Below are 17,889 nucleotides of genomic sequence, written 5' to 3'. Positions count from 1 at the left end.
GCAAGTCACCCATACATACTAAATGGTAAAACACTCGGTAACACTGACATGGAAAAGGATCTAGGAATTTTAATAAACAGCAAACTAAGCTGCAAAAAACAGTGTCAGGCAGCGGCTGCCAAGGCCAATAAGATAATGGGTTGCATCAAAAGGGGCATAGATGCCCGTGATGAGAACATATTCCTACTACTTTACAAATCACTGGTCAGACCACACATGGAGTACTGTGTACAGTTCTGGGCTCCTGTAAACAAGGCAGACATAGCAGAGCTGGAGAGGGTCCAGAGGAGGGCAACTAAAGTAATAACTGGAATGGGGCAACTACAGTACCCTGAAAGATTATCAAAATTAGGGTTATTCACGTTAGAAAAAAGACGACTGAGGGGAGATCTAATTACTATGTATAAATATATCAGGGGGCAGTACAGAGATCTATCCCATCATCTATTTATCCCCAGGACTGTGACTGTGACGAGGGGACATCCTCTGCGTTTGGAGGAAAGAAGGTTTGTACACAAACATAGAAAAGGGTTCTTTACGGTAAGAGCAGTGAGACTATGGAACTCTCTGCCTGAGGAGGTGGTGATGGTGAGTACAATAAAGGAATTCAAGAGGGGCCTGGATGTATTTCTGGAGTGTAATAATATTACAGGCTATAGCTACTAGAGAGGGGTCGTTGATCCAGGGAGTTATTCTGATTGCCTGATTGGAGTCGGGAAGGAATTTTTTATTCCCCTAAAGTGAGGAAAATTGGCTTCTACCTCACAGGGTTTTTTTGCCTTCCTCTGGATCAACTTGTAGGATGACAGGCCGAACTGGATGGACAAATGTCTTTTTTCGGCCTTATTTACTATGTTACTATGTTACTATGTTACTATGTTAGGTTGTAGCGGGCTAAAAGAGTTTCGTAACATAACTCTGGGACTTCTGCACTGCTGCATGTTGTGAACAAACACCAGACTCAAGGTGACTGTTTTCCTTGAAACTGACTTTTTGTTTTGCTTATCCTTATGTGTGAATAAACACTGAACTGTTTAAGTTAAAGACGTTGTCGCTGCCTCTATACTGCGTCAGCAAGACTGTCTACCAGAGCAAATCCCCACAATATATAAATGCTAAAAAAACAAGGTCCGAGCAGGTAGGTCCCCTAAATAATGGTAAAGGGGGGTTAGTCACTGAAGATAAGGAAAAGGCAGAGTTACTAAATGTTTTCTTTTAGCTCTGTATATACAAAAGAAGAGAAAGGAGCTGATATCGGTGGTGCCAGGGCTGTTAGTACATCCAGTGATGTACTAAATTAGCTAACTGTAGATATGGTCCAAGACAAGTTAAATAAGGTAAATGTGAACAAGGCTCCGGGTCCAGATGGATTACACCCAAGAGTGCTTAAAGAGCTCAGTTCAGTCATTGCTGTGCCCCTGTTTTTAATTTTCAAAGATTATCTAGGTACTGGTACAGTGCCAAGTGATTGGCGCAAGGCAAATGTGGTGCCCATATTCAAAAAAGGATCTAGGTCCTCCACAGGTAATTATAGACCTATAAGCTTGGAAAGTATAGTTTGTAATTGGATTGAAAACTGGCTGAAGGACCGTGTCCAGAGAGTTGTGGTCAATGATTCCTATTCAGAATGGTCCTGGGTTATAAGTGGTGTACCCCAAGGTTCAATGCTGGGCCCTCTATTATTTAATTTATTTATTAATGATATTGAGGATGGGATTAATAGAACCGTTTCTATTTTTGCAGATGACACTAAGCTATGTAGTACTGTACAGTCTATGGAAGATGTCCATAAAATACAAGTTGACTTAAACACTCTGAGTGATTTGGCATCAACTTGGCAAATGAGTTTCAATGTGGATAAATGTAAAGTTATACATTTTGGTAGTAAATATCTCTGTGCTCATACGTCCTAGGTGATGTAACACTGGGAGAGTCACTTATAGAGAAGGATTTGGTTGGGTGTCCTTGTGGATGGTAGATTAAAGGGAACCTGTCACCTCCAACAAACATCCCAAGCCGGCAGCAGTACCTTAGAGTAGACAGCAGTGTGTTTGTAACGATCCTTTTCTTCCTGCAGGCAGAGAAGCAAAAGCTGTAAAAACGTTCTTTAATCCCCTGCCGGCGCGCTTCTCTAGTCAGGCTTGAAGTCACGGAGACAGCGGCCTCCTTGCTTCAAGTCCCGGTAACCATGCCCCCTTCCCTGCCCCTTCGCTGTGACTGACAGCGCTTATGCAGAGAGTTCGGCTGGCTTTGCCGAACTGCCGGCTGTCAGTCACAGTGAAGGGGCAGGGAAGGGAGAGTGGTTACAGTGACTCAAAGCAAGGAGGCCGCTGCCTCCATGACTTCAAGCCTGACTAGAGAAGCGCGCCGGCAGGGGATTAAAGAACGTTTTTACAGCTTTTGCTTCATCTGCCTGCAGAAAGAAAAGGATCGTTACAAACACACTGCTGGCTACTCTCAGGTACTGCTGCCGGCTTGGGATGTTTGTTGGAGGTGGCAGGTTCCCTTTAAATAACAGCATACAATGTCAATCAGCTGCTTCTAAGGCCACCAGGATATTGTCATGCATTAAACGAGGCATGGACTCGCGGGGCAGGGATGTAATACTACCACTTTACAAAGCATTGATGCTGCCTCATCTGGAATACGCGGTTCAGTTCTGGGCACCAGTCCATAGAAAGGACGCACTGCAGCTGGAAAAGGACAGAGGAGAGCGACTAAGCTGATAAGGGGCATGGAGGGTCTTAGTTATGAAGAAATATTAAAAGAATTGAATTTATTTAGTCTTGAGAAGAGACGTCTAAGGGGGGACATGAATAACCTATACAAATATATAAATAGTGCAGCCAGCCAGAACCGCAGGGGCAACACGTGAGGTGCATGATGGACCGATGAGGGGCCAAATAACACAGTTCATCAGTTTACTCACGGTTAGCAGAAAGCCTCCCTGGGCTGGCAGCACAGTGTTGAGGTGGACAGCACAAAATCCTCCAGGGCACGCTCTGTGGTAGGGAAGCATCAGCCAAGGTGGTGGTTGAGGTGCCCTTGATGTTAGGGGTGCTTAGGGTGCTTGTTGCGGCTGAGTCCCTTGATGGTATTTGTCGTGACGCCAGTACCGTTAATGGTACCAATTGTAAGAACGAAGTAGACAGTGTGTCACGGCCTATGGTTTGCGCTGTGACACTGTTGCTACACTTGCGGTTGCCCGCGGCAACGTGTTGCTGTGTGAGCATGCGGTGGCAGTTTCTCTGCCTTCTAGGGGATTGCCGTGACATGGTTGCCACGCATGTTGTTGCCTGTGGCAACGTGTGGTTTTGTTTGCTTGTGTGTGCACTTCCCCTTTAAATGGCTTCCTTTCTCTGTCTGGTGTTGGAAGGGTTAACTCCCTTCCTAGTTTTTTGTGAACACTGGGTTTATGTGTGTGTGGGGGTGGCTGCTTGGGCTATTTATCCTCTGCTGGATGCCTGAAGCTGGGGGGTACTCGAGCCATGGTGTATGCTGGAGCTATCTTCCTGGCATATTCCATCTGTCCAGTGAGGGCCACCCTTGTGGTCATAGAAGATGTTTTTATGGTGTCTTATGTTTATTGCAGCTATGGGTGTCCTGGGTCCCTGTGTGGTGTGTGCTGTGTCCTTAATGTTGGTGTGGACACCAGCACTTGTGCACGGGTTCCAGTCAGTGTGTCTGTGGCAGGTAAGTGTGTTACTGGTTTCACTTACCTGCCATCTCCTTATAGCTGTATGTGTTCCCCTCTCCTTGCAGCCTGGCCTCAGATAGAGACTCCTGTTCCTCCATTACTGGGATGAACAGGTTGTCCCTCCCCTGCTCCTAAGTGAGGGATTACCAGGGCGACTTAGGGTTTCTAGGAATCCTGAGTATGAGTCGTCCTACCATCGGGGTCCACTCATATAGTGAGGAGTCAGGGAGAGGATTAGGGACGCAGTAGGAGGTGACCTGCTCCCTTATTACTCCTTTTGGCCAGGCTGATCCCCTTTTTCCCTTTGACACCGCACGGTGGGGGGGTGTCCCCCACTCCCCGTCGTGACACAGTGGTAGGATACAACTCACAGCTTTTACTGATGTTGGGTCCAGTTGTAGCATGTACATCAGATATAATACAGTCCTTTGTAATTTAAAGGAATCCCGCTGATCCACTGCTAATAGGTTTGGCCGGGTTTAGCTTAGCTTGAAGGTTCTGTATCAGTGCAAATTGGTGAGGTTGCCTTTAAGACCTATTTGGTATGCTTAGTCCTTTCTGTTTCTGTAACTTCCAAGCCCTTAAACAGTTAGCTAATCTGTATTCTTCAAAGTATGGTGAGGCTGCCTGTAGCTAGATTGTCCTCCACTATGTGCAAAGGTGTCCATTAACCGATATCTCTCTTTAGCTTGGTTATCTTCTTCCAGGGACGAAAACGCTATCCTCTGGTTTTCAGGAAGTAGGATCTAAGAAGGTCACAAGAGGAAAACGCTCTCCTGCGCCTCATACCTTGGCTCCACCTCATTTCTGCATTTGGCTTCACCCACTAATGTGTGGTGTGTAGCCTCAGAGTAACCATTGACTCTGCTACTCTCTCACTTGACTTCTTTCCTTCTTCTCACTACACTCCCCACTCTCCCACTAGGCCTGACCTAGGTATTTATATGACCTACGTGCTATCCCCATCTAGTGGTGGGATGTATAAATTACACCAGACCAGCCTATGAACAGGGATACAACAGGTGTTGTAGTACAAACATGACATGCAAGATGATAATACAGTTTTAAATTTATTTTGCAGTTCCCACGTATCCTGAGTGGGACGCTGCAATGGGCCATACAAAAAATATGGTATAAAACTGTTCCATGTAAAATGCCCTCAAAAGACAAGGGGGCACTGCTTCCGACTGGAGAAGAAAAATTTCAGTCTCCAGAAGCGTCAAAACATCTTTACTGTAAGAACTGTGAATCTGAGGAATAGACTGACTCCTGACGTGGTCACAGCAGGAACAGTGGACAGTTTTAAAAAGGGTTTAGATGAATTATTAAAAGTAAACGACATTAATGCTTATGAAAACGTGTAGAAATCTGAGTCTCACTTCCTTCTGGGATTCGCGCCCCCACCTATCCCTTGGTTGAACTTTATGGACTTATGTCTTTTTTCAACCGTATCAACTATGTAACTATGTAACTATGTTCCCCGGCCCTCATCTGCCGCTGGACAATGATTGACAGTTTTATTTTCTATGCACAACAGGAAAGAAAACTTTCAGTCATTGTCTGGAGGTGGGGGAGAGCTGGAACAGTGACCTTCATTGGACTTCATCTCTACACCACACTATACAGGAGCTAACAGGTTCCCTTTAATACAGTTTGTGTTAATGAGCACCCTTCACCACTCCTGATATGTCTGTTTTAGTAACTACCTGCATGCCCCGTGTAATAACATTTCTGGGACACCTTTTCTCTTAACTTTATGTTGTGCCATCCCAGTATTATCCTACTAATGTAATGAAGGTCCAGATGGGTGTTATTGGGGGGTGCCATTTGTTCACAGTGAATTTTGGGACACAAAATGCAGTTTTTATAGATCAAATTCATTTTGTACAATTGTCACAAAATGACATTCTGTGCGACAAAATAAAATTCTGTGACAAAATGATGTTTTAGCCACAAAATGACATTCTGTGCGCCAGAGTGACATTCTGTGTCATAAACTGAATTACAATTTTGTGACACAGAATGTTATTTTGTTGCACATAATATCATTTTGTGATATAGAATTCAACAAAATGAAGTGAACAAATGGCGTCCCACAGTTACACAGAATTCATTTTGTGGCACAGAATTAACAGAATTGTATTTTGTGACACAACTTTCATTTTGCTGCACAGAATGGTATTTGGTGACACAGAATGTCATTTAAAATGATGTTTTAGCCACAAAATGACATTCTGTGTCACAAACTGAATTACAATTTTGTGACACAGAATGTTATTTTGTCATACAGAATTTTATTTTGTCACACAAAATGTTATTATATGATACAGAATGTAATTTTGTGACACAAAGAATTAATTTTGTCACAGAATTTTGTAGAAATTTCTACAAAATGAAATTTTTTCACAATGTTATTTTTTTTACACAGAATGTCACATAGAATACATTTTGTCACTCGGAATGTCATTTTGTGACAGAATTACAGAATTCAAAATGTCATTTTGTCAGACAGAATGTCATTTTGAGACATAGAATTCCACAAAATGAAATTTGTCACAAAATGCACAAATAGCACGCCAATTTTACCAGTTGAGTGTGTGTGTGTGTGTGTGTGTGGGGGGGGGGGGGGGGGGGGTAATGTCCCTGCACATTCTTATACTGGCAGCACTTATTAAATAATGTCCGACTGTGCAGGGACCTTCATTGCAACCTGCAGCAATTCATTCATAAGCTTCTAGTAGGAATACTAGAGGAATGGATCATAGTGTCATATGACAAGATTTTCCAGAAATGTTATTATATGGGTAATACAAGCAATTACTAAGACATGTCAGGGAGGTGATGGCTTCTCTTCAAGTTGTGCCAGTGACTTGTCAGCAAAATGTTTGTGACCAACTAGACCCTCCCATCTTACAGTCATGTAAACCCCGGATATCAGGTGAACAGACCAGGGAATCACTGCTAGATCTGAAGAGCTCAGGTTTCTTTTGCAGCAATGGCCACAAAATGGGGCATCTGTTCTGCTGGGAAGATAAGCAATGATTTCATGGTAGCTCTGCAGACCCTGCCCGCTGAGGACCACCAGGTGAGATCTACTAAAACTGGGAGGAAAGCTGTTGTCATCATGTTTAAAGGTTAAACAAATATTTTTTTAGTGAATGGAATTATTGTCGGCGATGTTCTTATGATTGATTATGTAACATTTAGGATTTTTTCTGGTGACTACTTCTTAGCTTCAGATATTATATGTGGCAGAAATAATACAGATGCACAGTGCTCACAGCAGGGAATCAATGAATAGCTAATGTCTATATTAGTTACATTTACAGCCAGACACTCTCCTGCACACTCACATGCACAGTCACTCTCCTGCTGTACACTCGTATGCACAGTCAGACACTCTCCTGCACACTGACATGCACAGTCAGACATTCTCCTGCACACTCATATGCACAGTCACTCTCCTGTACACTGACATGCACAGTCACTCTCCTGCTGTACACTGACATGCACAGTCAGACATTCTCCTGCACACTGACATGCACAGTCAGACACTCTCCTGCACACTCACATGCACAGTCACTCTCCTGCTGTACACTCATATGCACAGTCAGACACTCTCCTGCACACTGACATGCACAGTCAGACATTCTCCTGCACACTGACATGCACAGTCAGACACTCTCCTGTACACTCATATGCACACTCAATCACTCTCCTGTACACTCACATGCACAGTCAGACACTCTCTTGCACACTCACATGCACAGTTGGACACTCTCCTGTACACTCACATGCACAGTCGGACACTTTCCTGCACACTCACATGCACAGTCGGACACTCTCTTGCACACTCACATGCACAGTTGGACACTCTCCTGTACACTCACATGCACAGTCGGACACTTTCCTGCACACTCACATGCACAGTCGGACACTCTCTTGCACACTCACATGCACAGTTGGACACTCTCCTGTACACTCACATGCACAGTCGAACACTCTCCTGCACACTCACATGCACAGTCGGACACTCTCCTGTACACTCACATGCACAGTCGGACACTCTCCTGTACACTCATATGCACAGTCGGACACTCTCCTGTACACTCATATGCACAGTCGGACACTCTCCTGCACACTCACATGCACAGTCGGACACTCTCCTGTACACTCATATGCACAGTCAAACACTCTCCTGTACACTCACATACACAGTCAAACACTCTCCTGTACACTCACATGCACAGTCAAACACTCTCCTGTACACTCACATGCACAGTTGGACACTCTCTTGCACACTCACATGCACAGTTGGACACTCTCTTGTACAATCACATGCACAGTCGGACACTCTTTTGCACACTCACATGCACAGTCAGACACTCCCTGTACACTCACACGTACAGTCGCACACTCTCATGTACACTCACAGTGTGTTTTACGCAGAAACCCTGCGAATATATCGTCCACTGTGCTCATCAGCGGTGTGCCATCTTTAAAAGACCCGACTTCCGCAGTACATGTGACATGTGATACGGTGATAATCCTCTCAGGGGTATATTCACATGCAGTAAATTTGTTGCAGAAATTTATGTGACGGAAAATGAGCTCCATTCATCCGAATTGAGTTGTTTTAGTAGTAAGCACATGGATTTCTGCAAGCTCCATTTTAATGGAAAACAAAATATTATGCTTATGGATTCACCCTAAATGTAAAACTGGACATACAGTAAAGATTTTAAATGACCATTAAAGAGGTTGTCTCAGGATGAAAACCTCTGTCTGTATTCTGTTTTAGGGCATATGAACATTGGAGGAATGAACATTGTAGAGGGTGGCCAGTTGGGACTCTATTCTATGCGCCAGAATGGAGAGCCTCTCTGGATGCAACCCTAACGCCATGCCCCTTTTTATACACTTTCCGACTGCTGGAAAAATTAGTACATTTGGTATTGAGCATGAATACCAGGGCACCAGAAAACTGGTTTTATTATATTTATGAACTAATGGCACTTGTCCTAAGCTAACTACTTGGTTTTGAACAACATGGCAGGATGATTACTTGTTGAGCCCTTACCACATGGGAGATTGTTCTACACACTGTTTTATTGCGGCATGTGTTCACTGGAACTGTTTACAGTCTCCATTTTCAGTAGGACAACTTGGTGGTGGGAAGTTTCAGCCCTGGTTACCATTTAGTAGTGGTAGCAACGGTCCTTCGATAATTCTCTCCTGGTGAGTGCTCTGGAAGGATGTGTATAGAACACAGAGGTGTGGGTTTGCTATGCTCTGCGTTCTACTTGGAAGGACTAGTGTAGAGACTGGGACGGTTCGCGAACGCAATCAAATGTTCGCAAACCGCAAGTTCGCAGCGGGTCCCATTCATTTTAATGGCAGGCGAACCTGAAAAACCTTCAGCTCATATTTGCAGCCAAGAAATAATTACTAGCAGTGCACAAATAGTCCCACAACATGGACAGTGACATACCAGATGTATTATTCGAATTTGTGATCTCCATTCATTATTTTTTTCAATGCAAAATATCGGCAATATAATTTTCGCGTACGCGCATGCGCATGTGCACACGCACACCAGTTATAATTTATTTTTCCAATACCGTTTGTCACTGTGTGTAGCAGAGGGAACGCAGCAAAACCGCAAACAAATGCTGCAGTACCCAACGTTTGCGTTTGTCACTGTGTGTAGCTGAAGTATCGCTGCAGAACCGCTCACCACTGCTGCACAATATAAATCCACTATAATATGCTTTCTATGTTAGAAAGTATATTATAAGTGTATTACACCCTTATATACTGCACACCTATCAATAGCACACCTATACCAGTCCTTAAAAGGACTTTTGTGACCCTATTAGCTAGTGTTTGGTGTCCCTAACAGCCTGTCCCTGCTCCACACAGCAACCTTTCCCTACACTGACAAAAGACTGAATGGAAAATGGCGGCCAGATCGGGTCTATTTATAAGGTAGGGGGTATGTCCATGTGCTGAAACTTTTCAATTGGCTGTCCTATACCACCTGATGGATGTGTCATGGGTCAAAGTTCTTCACAATGTAAAAGAATATGGCGGGCGCGAATATCTCCATATGTTCACATGTTCGGCGAATCGCGAACGAGCAAAGTTCACCGCGAACCGACCGCCGGGCGAACCACTAGGCCATCACTAGTAGAGAATATAGGGAACTGGGGTTTCAATCCAAAGAAGAAATAGTAATCAAGTGATAGTTGTAAAGAACTGTGCCTTTGTATAAGAAGGATCTCAAGTCTGGGTATAAGTTCATCTGTTGAGAGCAAAAACTGAAGGAAGTCATCAGAAAACCAGCCCTCTGGGGTTGTTCTGTCACCTTATTACCATAAATGGCATACACTAAATACTGTACAAATATTGATAATACGTGCTTATGTTACATCATTTTACATGTCTACATAATGAAGAAGGTGTAAGTATCCTGCATGTACAGTAAGTGATGAGTATGATATTAGGCACAGCATGTCCAAATCTATTTGCCGATCTACTTCTTGGTGTATAAATAAGTCTCAATGATAGGTTTTTGGTTCCCCTTAGGCCGTGGCTGTTGCAGCTAAAGATCTGAAACGCGCTAAAGAATTTGCCCGAACTCACAATATACCAAAGGTGTATGGCTCGTATGAAGATCTTGCCAAGGACCCAAATATTGGTGAGGGATTACTTTACCATGGATGTAACTGAATACAGAGATAGTGGATACTAATTGTATACTAGTCAAGGGTGCAGGACAGCATAAAACATATTGCATGAGCATATTGACATTTGATAGAAAGCTCACACCGGTAACCATCTGGGCAGTAAAGAACTGTTGATATCTCACACGTTCCATTCTACATTATTGTCCCTGTCATCAGTTTCAGCCCTAGTTGTTATAGTCAGAAGATAACGATGAGTAGAAAGGGAAGAGGTTGAAGCTAATGGATCCCAAAGCAAAGGCTACACTTGGGACTTCCACTCAACCATTAATTATGCAATATAGGATCTATGTACATTATGTAACTCCAGATATATGTTCATGATCCCAAATATAACCTTTCACCTGCCATATTACCTGCAGACACCACAATAGTTTCCTACAGCAGGAGGCAGCATTATTTTGCCTGAGCTTTGAGACGGTAGACAAATCACTGTACACCAATAGATGTACATTGTCTACAGGTAGCAGGGCACAGGCTGGAAGATCCCACTAAGACAACGGTAGATCCCACTGAATGGTGGAGATCTGCACTAGTCATCAAATGCATGCATTGACTATTGTTATGAAGATGTCCAAACAAATTTTTGTAGAATTTTATTAGGCAGAAAGACATACATACAACACTTGCTTCAGACAAGTTACATGGTAGACATTGGTTTTCACATGAGTTTCCCTATGAGTTGGACTCCAACAGCAGAGCTCAATGTGCTGTCAGGGTAACTCCATCTGGACAATATCAAGTCTTTCCCTGGATCCCCAAATATTGACGATCGCCTGCCCCTCCAGTAAAAGTGAAGAAGTGGCCATCTTGCTATCTGTCCTGCTCTGAAGAGAAAGTGGTGGTGGAGTTACAATGTAATTGGGATGACCTATGATGATCCCCACCAAAGTCCATCATTGCTATGCAAAAAAATAACAAAATAAATATATACAGGCTGCTGTTTAGAGAATGAATGGCTAAATAATAATTAATCATGGAGAGTAAAGGTCTCCCTAATAAAAATTACAGTGGGAAATACCATTAATTGCTGGTGTTTCCCTATAACTACGAGCAGTCTAGCTCCATCTTAAAAAATAGACTGTACAAAACACATATTATATGTTGCACGTTATTATATGTTGCAGATATCATCTATGTTGGTGTCCTGCATACAGTACATCGAGAAGTAGTTATGATGTTCCTGCAGAACAAGAAAAATGTCATGTGTGAGAAACCACTAGCCATGAACTCAAGAGAGGTTAAAGAGATGACTGCAGCTGCAAGGAAATACAACGTCTTTTTCATGGAGGTACAGTCCTTAAAAAATTTTTTTTCACTTTTTATAAAGATATATAAGATGCAGGTGGTTGATGGTCAATTGTGAGAATTATGAAAATTTATGCTAATCTGAATTTAGGGACTAAGGGGGAGATTTATCATCTTCCTTGCGCCAGCAAAGTGGCTTTAAAAAGTCTCAAGGTGTGTGTGTGTGACTTTTTAAATACAACTTTTTTTCAAAAGTGCCTCTTGTTACGCCTCTCCCGCCACTTTTAAAAAAAAGGGTGTGGTAAGGGTCAGAAAGAGGTTTGGTGTGGCAAATTTATCTTTATTTACACCCATTTTCTGGCGCAAATGAAGTCAGAAATCTACGGCAGCTCAGAGCAATACTACAATTTTAGGTTTGGACAAGACTTTGGGGGAGATTTATTAAGACCGACCCTTTCACCCTGTGCTGCCAGAAGATGGGCCTAATTTATGATAAGGAGCATGCCTCTTCATATATTAGACACATTCTCCAGTAGTGGCTAGTGGTTTCTCACACATGACATTTTTCTTGTTCTGCAGGAACATCATAACTACTGGAGAATGTGTCTAATATATGAAGAGGCATGCTCCTTATCATAAATTAGGCCCATCTTCTGGCAGCACAGGGTGAAAGGGTCGGTCTTAATAAATCTCCCCCAAAGTCTTGTCCAAACCTAAAATTGTAGTATTGCTTGCCAGGGTTTTAACAAAAGAAAAAATTAGTCGCAACCCTTATACAATGAGACTAGAGACAAGACTTGTCTTGGATTGGTTGGGGCCATGTGAAGTATCTTCTTCACCGACATTTAAATTATGTAAGTTATTTGCAGGTAATACAATGCCTAAATAACACTGATAGAGAGGCGTCTTAATATCATTGAGTAATAAACTAGGTGATGTACTATAGTTGTATCCTGTGTAACTGGTTCAGGTGGCAAAAGTGGGATTGTGGATGCCAGCTACAGGTGCCCAGGCCATAAAGGCCCGTGATGCCTCCTTTTTAAGTGACATGGGATGCCAGTGACACCACTAAGGCCAGTTTTTACAACGAGACTTGGTGCTGATTTGCCCTTTCTACTTTCTATGATCTGTGGGATGATTTTGCACAACCTTGTTTGCAAATGTTGTATAAAATATTGAGAGCAAACCAGATACAGGTTAACACCAACCATTAACCCCTAGAGGACCGGGCGATTATCCGTTTTTTTTTTGCATTTTTGTTTTTGACTCCCCGCCTTCCCAGAGCCATACCTTTTTTATTTTTCCATTCACATAGCCTTATGAGGGCTTATTTTTTGTGGGACATGTTGTACTTTCTAATGGCACCATTTACGGTTGATACAATGTAGTGGAAAGGTAAAAAAAATTATATATTTTTTTCTTTATGTTGTTCAATATGCGGTAAAATTGAGTTCTTACTTTTATTCTTCAAGTCAGTACGATTACAATGATACCACACTTGTATAGTTTTTCTTGCGTTTTCATACTGAAATTTTTTTAAAAACCTTGACAAAAATAATTTTTTCATCTCCCTATAACTTTTTTGTACTTATGTGTACAGAGCTGTGTGAGGGCTAATTTTTTGTGGGGTGATCTGTACGTTTCATTGATACTATTGTGAAGTGTGTGTGACTTTTTAATCACTTTTTGTAAAACTTTTGGGAGTTGAAGTGACAAAAAAATGGCGAATTGGCTGTTTTAATAATTTTTTTTCGTTAGGGGTTAATATTGTTATATTTTAATAGTATGGGGGCATTTTTGCACGTGGTGATGCCCATGATGTTTATTTTTTTTTTTGTTAAGTATTTTGATTTTGGGGAAAGAGGGATTTAACTTTTTATATTTTTTAAAACTTTTTTTTTTTACTTTTTAGAAATCACCCTAAGTGAATATAACTGGCAATAATTATATTGCCCATTGTGTTAATTGATGGCTATATAGCCATCATTGAACACTTCATTTTCAATATAACAATACAGTGCTGCAACCTAGTGGCCTTTATTGGTCATCAAGGGCTTCTTTGCTGTCAGGTAACCCCAGTTTACCCCCACGTCCCACACAATAATAAACTAAGCTAAAAAAAATAGAAGTTGTTAGGTAAAGTACTACAACAATGTTTTTTTAAAAGCATAAGTGAGTTTTTAGCCATATTATTGCCTGTTTCAGCTGCATAGCGAGATGCATTTCACTCAGAAGCAGTGAGTGCCTCCCTTCTGCCAGCAGTGTACTGCAGAACATTCCTTCCCGCTATGTTTGATTTTAGCTCCAGAGCTCACGGAACAGTTAAGGGTCCATTCATACGCCCGTAGTGTATTGCGGATCCGTGTATTGCGGATCCGCAGATTGCGGATCTGCAATAGACCCGGCCGGCACCCCCATAGAACTGCCTATTCTTGTCCGCAATTGCGGACAAGAATCAAACAGGTTCTATTTTTTTCTGGAGCCGCGGACCGGAAGATCGGGGCCACGCTCCGGAAATGCGGATGCGGACAGCACACTGTGTGCCGTCTGCATCTCTTCTGGCCCCATAGAGAATGAATGGGTCCGGATTCATTCCGCAATGTTGCAGAACGGATCCGGATCCATTCTACGGACGTGTGAATGGACCCTGAGGAGGGAGAAATCACATAGGAGGCTCCTATAATCTTCAGAAACAGTGTAGAAGCAGTTATTTTATCAAGCTCAGGAGCTCAGCTGGTTCTGACACATCTCCATTTCCTGTGAGCCTCCTTCAGTGTCTCTGTTAGGCCCCTTTCACACAAGCGAGTTTTCTGTATAGGTGAAATGTGTGAATGGAACACCCGCCCTGAATCCTGACCATTTCATTTCTATAAGTCTGTGTACATGAGCGTTGTTTTTCACGCATTATTTCTGCGTTATGTGACAATCGCAGCATGTTCTATATTCTGCGTTTTACACGCAGTCCTGGTCCCATAGAAGCGAATGGGGTTTCCATGAAAAACACATTATATCCTGATGCAATCCGGATGCAAAGCATTTTTCACTGATGGTTGCTAGGAGATGTTGTTTGTAATTTTTCAGGTTTTTTTTCATGCGCATGAAAAATGCATCAAAACTGATAGGACCCATGTGAAAAAAAAACAGATCCACTGAATACAATCGCAGACAAAACAGTCTGCACTTGCGTGCAAAACCATAATTTTTCCTGAACAGATCCAAACACAATCCGTATCGTTTGTGTGAAAGGGGCCTTACTAGGGACTGCAGGCAGTGGACTGTGGTGGAAGTGAGACCCTTAGTGGCCATGAATTTACCGCTTTTTTCAGGTGGATGCAGGCAGATTTTTTTAATTAACTGATTTAGAAATGTGCTGGTTACACCATTCTCTATTAAAGGAGCCTTCTGGGATTTTAATATTGATGACCTATCTTCAGGATAGGTCATCAATATCGGATCGGCAGGGTCTGACACCCGTGACCCCCGCCGATCAATTGTTTGAAGAGAAGGCTGCTCTCGTGCAAGTGCTGCCTTCCCTTCATTGTTTACCTGCTCGCTTTCGATATTGCAGCGCCGAGCATGTGTAATTACAAGAAGCTGTCCCATAGAAGTGAATGGAACAGCTTCTTGTAATTACGCCTGCTCACCTCTGCGATGTCGGTGAGCAGATAAACGATGAAGGGAAGGTAGCGCTGGCCCGACATGTGGCCTTCTCTTCAAACAGCTGATTGGCAGGGGTTCCGGGTGTCGTCCTGAGGATAGGTCATCAATATTAATATCCTGGAAAACCACTTTAAATTAAATTGTGAGAAAGTGCAGTGACTCTTTAGGAACTGACGCGTAACATGTAAAATGTGACTGAAAAGGACAACTCTCTTCAGTACAGATTTTTGAAAAACAATCTATTTTCTGTGCTTATTAACTGAAGGTTACTCTTTGAACTATAGGCAATGTGGAGCCGCTTCTTTCCCGTATATGACCAGATCCGCACTCTACTATCCCAGAAAGCCATAGGAGATATCAAAGTTGTGCGGGCAGAATTTGGCTCCAACCAATATCATGTTCCTCGGGCAGTAGGGAAGGAGCTGGGTGGTGGAGGTCTCCTGGACATTGGTTGTTATTGTATCCAATTTGCATTGATGGTATTCAGTGGTGAAAAGCCAGAGTCTGTAACAGCTAAAGGTTTTCTATATGAGACTGGTATGTCTGGATAAAATAAGAATTCATTCCAAAAACAAAAACTGCAAGCAGCACTTATTGAGTCTTATCTTCTAGGGGTCGATGAAACTGTAACGATTATACTGCAATACCCCGGTAAAAGGCAAGCCATCCTCACCTGCACTATCATGGTTGGAATGCCAAATCAGGCTGCCATTTGCGGTTCTACAGGCATGATTCAGGTACTGCCAATTTAGTTATGGGCCAAAAATATGGGCCTTTTCAAGGTCTTCAAAAATACATTTCCTATTAGTAAGTAATGTACAATACAAGGAGGACCAAGAAGATTTCAAATGGCTTACATATGATTATCATTGTATTCCTGAAGTTGCCTAATACATATGTGAACTGAACCAAGCCTAAATTATACTCCTCAGGTTCCCTCGTGCATGTGGTGCCCAACTTCAGTCATTTTTAATGGGAAAGAAACCAAATATCCTCTGCCCCAGTCTACGAAAGCCATGCATTTTACAAACAGCACAGGACTAAGCTATGAAGCTGAGCATGTACGCCAGTGTTTACTTAAAGGTAACATTCATGATCATGTGTTCGTACTGTACATTCCACTGATAAGTCCAATATACTCTGAACTAATGGCTTCTTCTGGTGTTACAGGATTAAAGGAAAGTCCACTAATGACTTTGGCTGATAGTGAACTACTGGCCACCATTATGGAGGAGGTTCGTAAACAACTTGGAGTTAATTTTCCCCAAGACAAAGCTTGAACCTTCTACATTTAATAGGTGCAAATAATAAATGTTTAATAAAAAATGTAACTTAAAAAAAAAGACAAATGTAATAAGCATGAATCAGATTGACTTTTTATGCTGCAAATGTTCTGTGATTTATAATAAATGGAGGGTGTAAATTCCATTTTAGTGTGGTTGATATTTGGTTAAAGGGGTTGTCCGGGTTAAAATCTGAGACCGGACATACGTATTTTGACCCAGGCAGCCCCCCTGATGTTAGTATTGGAGCATGTCATGCTCCGATGCTCTCCCTTGCCCTGCACTGGATCGCGCAGGGCAAGGGCTCTTCTATTTACAATAACACACTGCCGGGCGGAGGCTTCCGCCCAGCAGTGAGTTCAGTGACGTCACCAGCTCTGATGGGCAGGCTTTAGCCTGTAAAGCCCGCCCCCATCAGTGTTGGTAATGTCACCGTGCTCACTGCTCGGCGGAAGCCTTCGCCTGGCAGCTCTAAGGAGAGCCCAGTAAGTCACCGGATCTCCTGAAACATGTCTTTGTCCTGCGCGATTCAGCGCATGGCAAAGGAGAGCATGAAATGCTCCGATGCTCTTGTCAGGGGGCTGCCTGGTTAAAAATATGGGTATTTCCGAGTTCAGCTCTGAGCTGCCAAGAGCTGGTCCATTAGAGAACTGGCAAGGATCCTAGCAAGTGGCCTCTCATTAATACGCCATTGAAAGATACCTTTAACAAGATCCCTTAAAGTATTTTTTTGGACTATACAGTATATCTGACAGAAGGCAATATCTCTGAAAACTCCCTTAGCCCTGGCAGGCAGAATTGTTTATGCTGCAATGCAAAGACTTCCAGGAAATGTTGAGTCTCTTTCAATCACCCCAGTAATCCCAAGATGGAGGACTACATTGACATGTGGTCACATAAAAAGCTTTAAGAGGGTAGCCGAATGGCCCCCTTTACAGAAACAGTGATATACTGTATTGATTAAAACAGAAGAATTCCACTTTTCTTTACATGCATGTGCCACAATATGCAGTGTGGTCTTATAAACAGTAAACTACAGATAATTGGTGATTGCAGTACACTCAAAATGATACTATCACTTAAACATTCCAGTGCACGCATCCAGCCATGGAGGGTGTAGCTATAGCGGAAGCAGCTGCTTTGGGGCCTGAACTGAGAAGGGGCCCACCTAGGATGAGGGCTAAAAAAAGACTTTACAGTGACACTGTAGTACATGGATGGAGTGGCTGAGAGAGCCATCTTGACTAGCCACTGG

The 17,889-nt window shown here is 42.7% G+C and overlaps 1 protein-coding gene across 1 annotated transcript; it reads left to right on the top strand.

Annotated features, from left to right (window-relative positions):
- Window positions 1–6,649: 6,649 nt before the first annotated feature.
- On the top strand, window positions 6,650–16,715 carry LOC121001919 (trans-1,2-dihydrobenzene-1,2-diol dehydrogenase-like). The gene is made up of 7 exons (XM_040433163.1): window positions 6,650–6,782; window positions 10,286–10,397; window positions 11,571–11,734; window positions 15,636–15,888; window positions 15,964–16,088; window positions 16,284–16,434; window positions 16,522–16,715. The coding sequence occupies exons 1-7, from the start codon at window positions 6,693–6,695 to the stop codon at window positions 16,629–16,631; spliced, it is 1,005 nt and encodes a 334-aa protein (XP_040289097.1). The 5' UTR covers window positions 6,650–6,692; the 3' UTR covers window positions 16,632–16,715.
- Window positions 16,716–17,889: the final 1,174 nt, after the last annotated feature.

This window comes from Bufo bufo, chromosome 1, assembly GCF_905171765.1.
Source record: "Bufo bufo chromosome 1, aBufBuf1.1, whole genome shotgun sequence".
Taxonomy (NCBI): Eukaryota; Metazoa; Chordata; class Amphibia; order Anura; family Bufonidae; genus Bufo; species Bufo bufo.
Note: the sequence above shows the minus strand (reverse complement) of the source record. Positions and strands in the feature narration are given on the sequence as shown.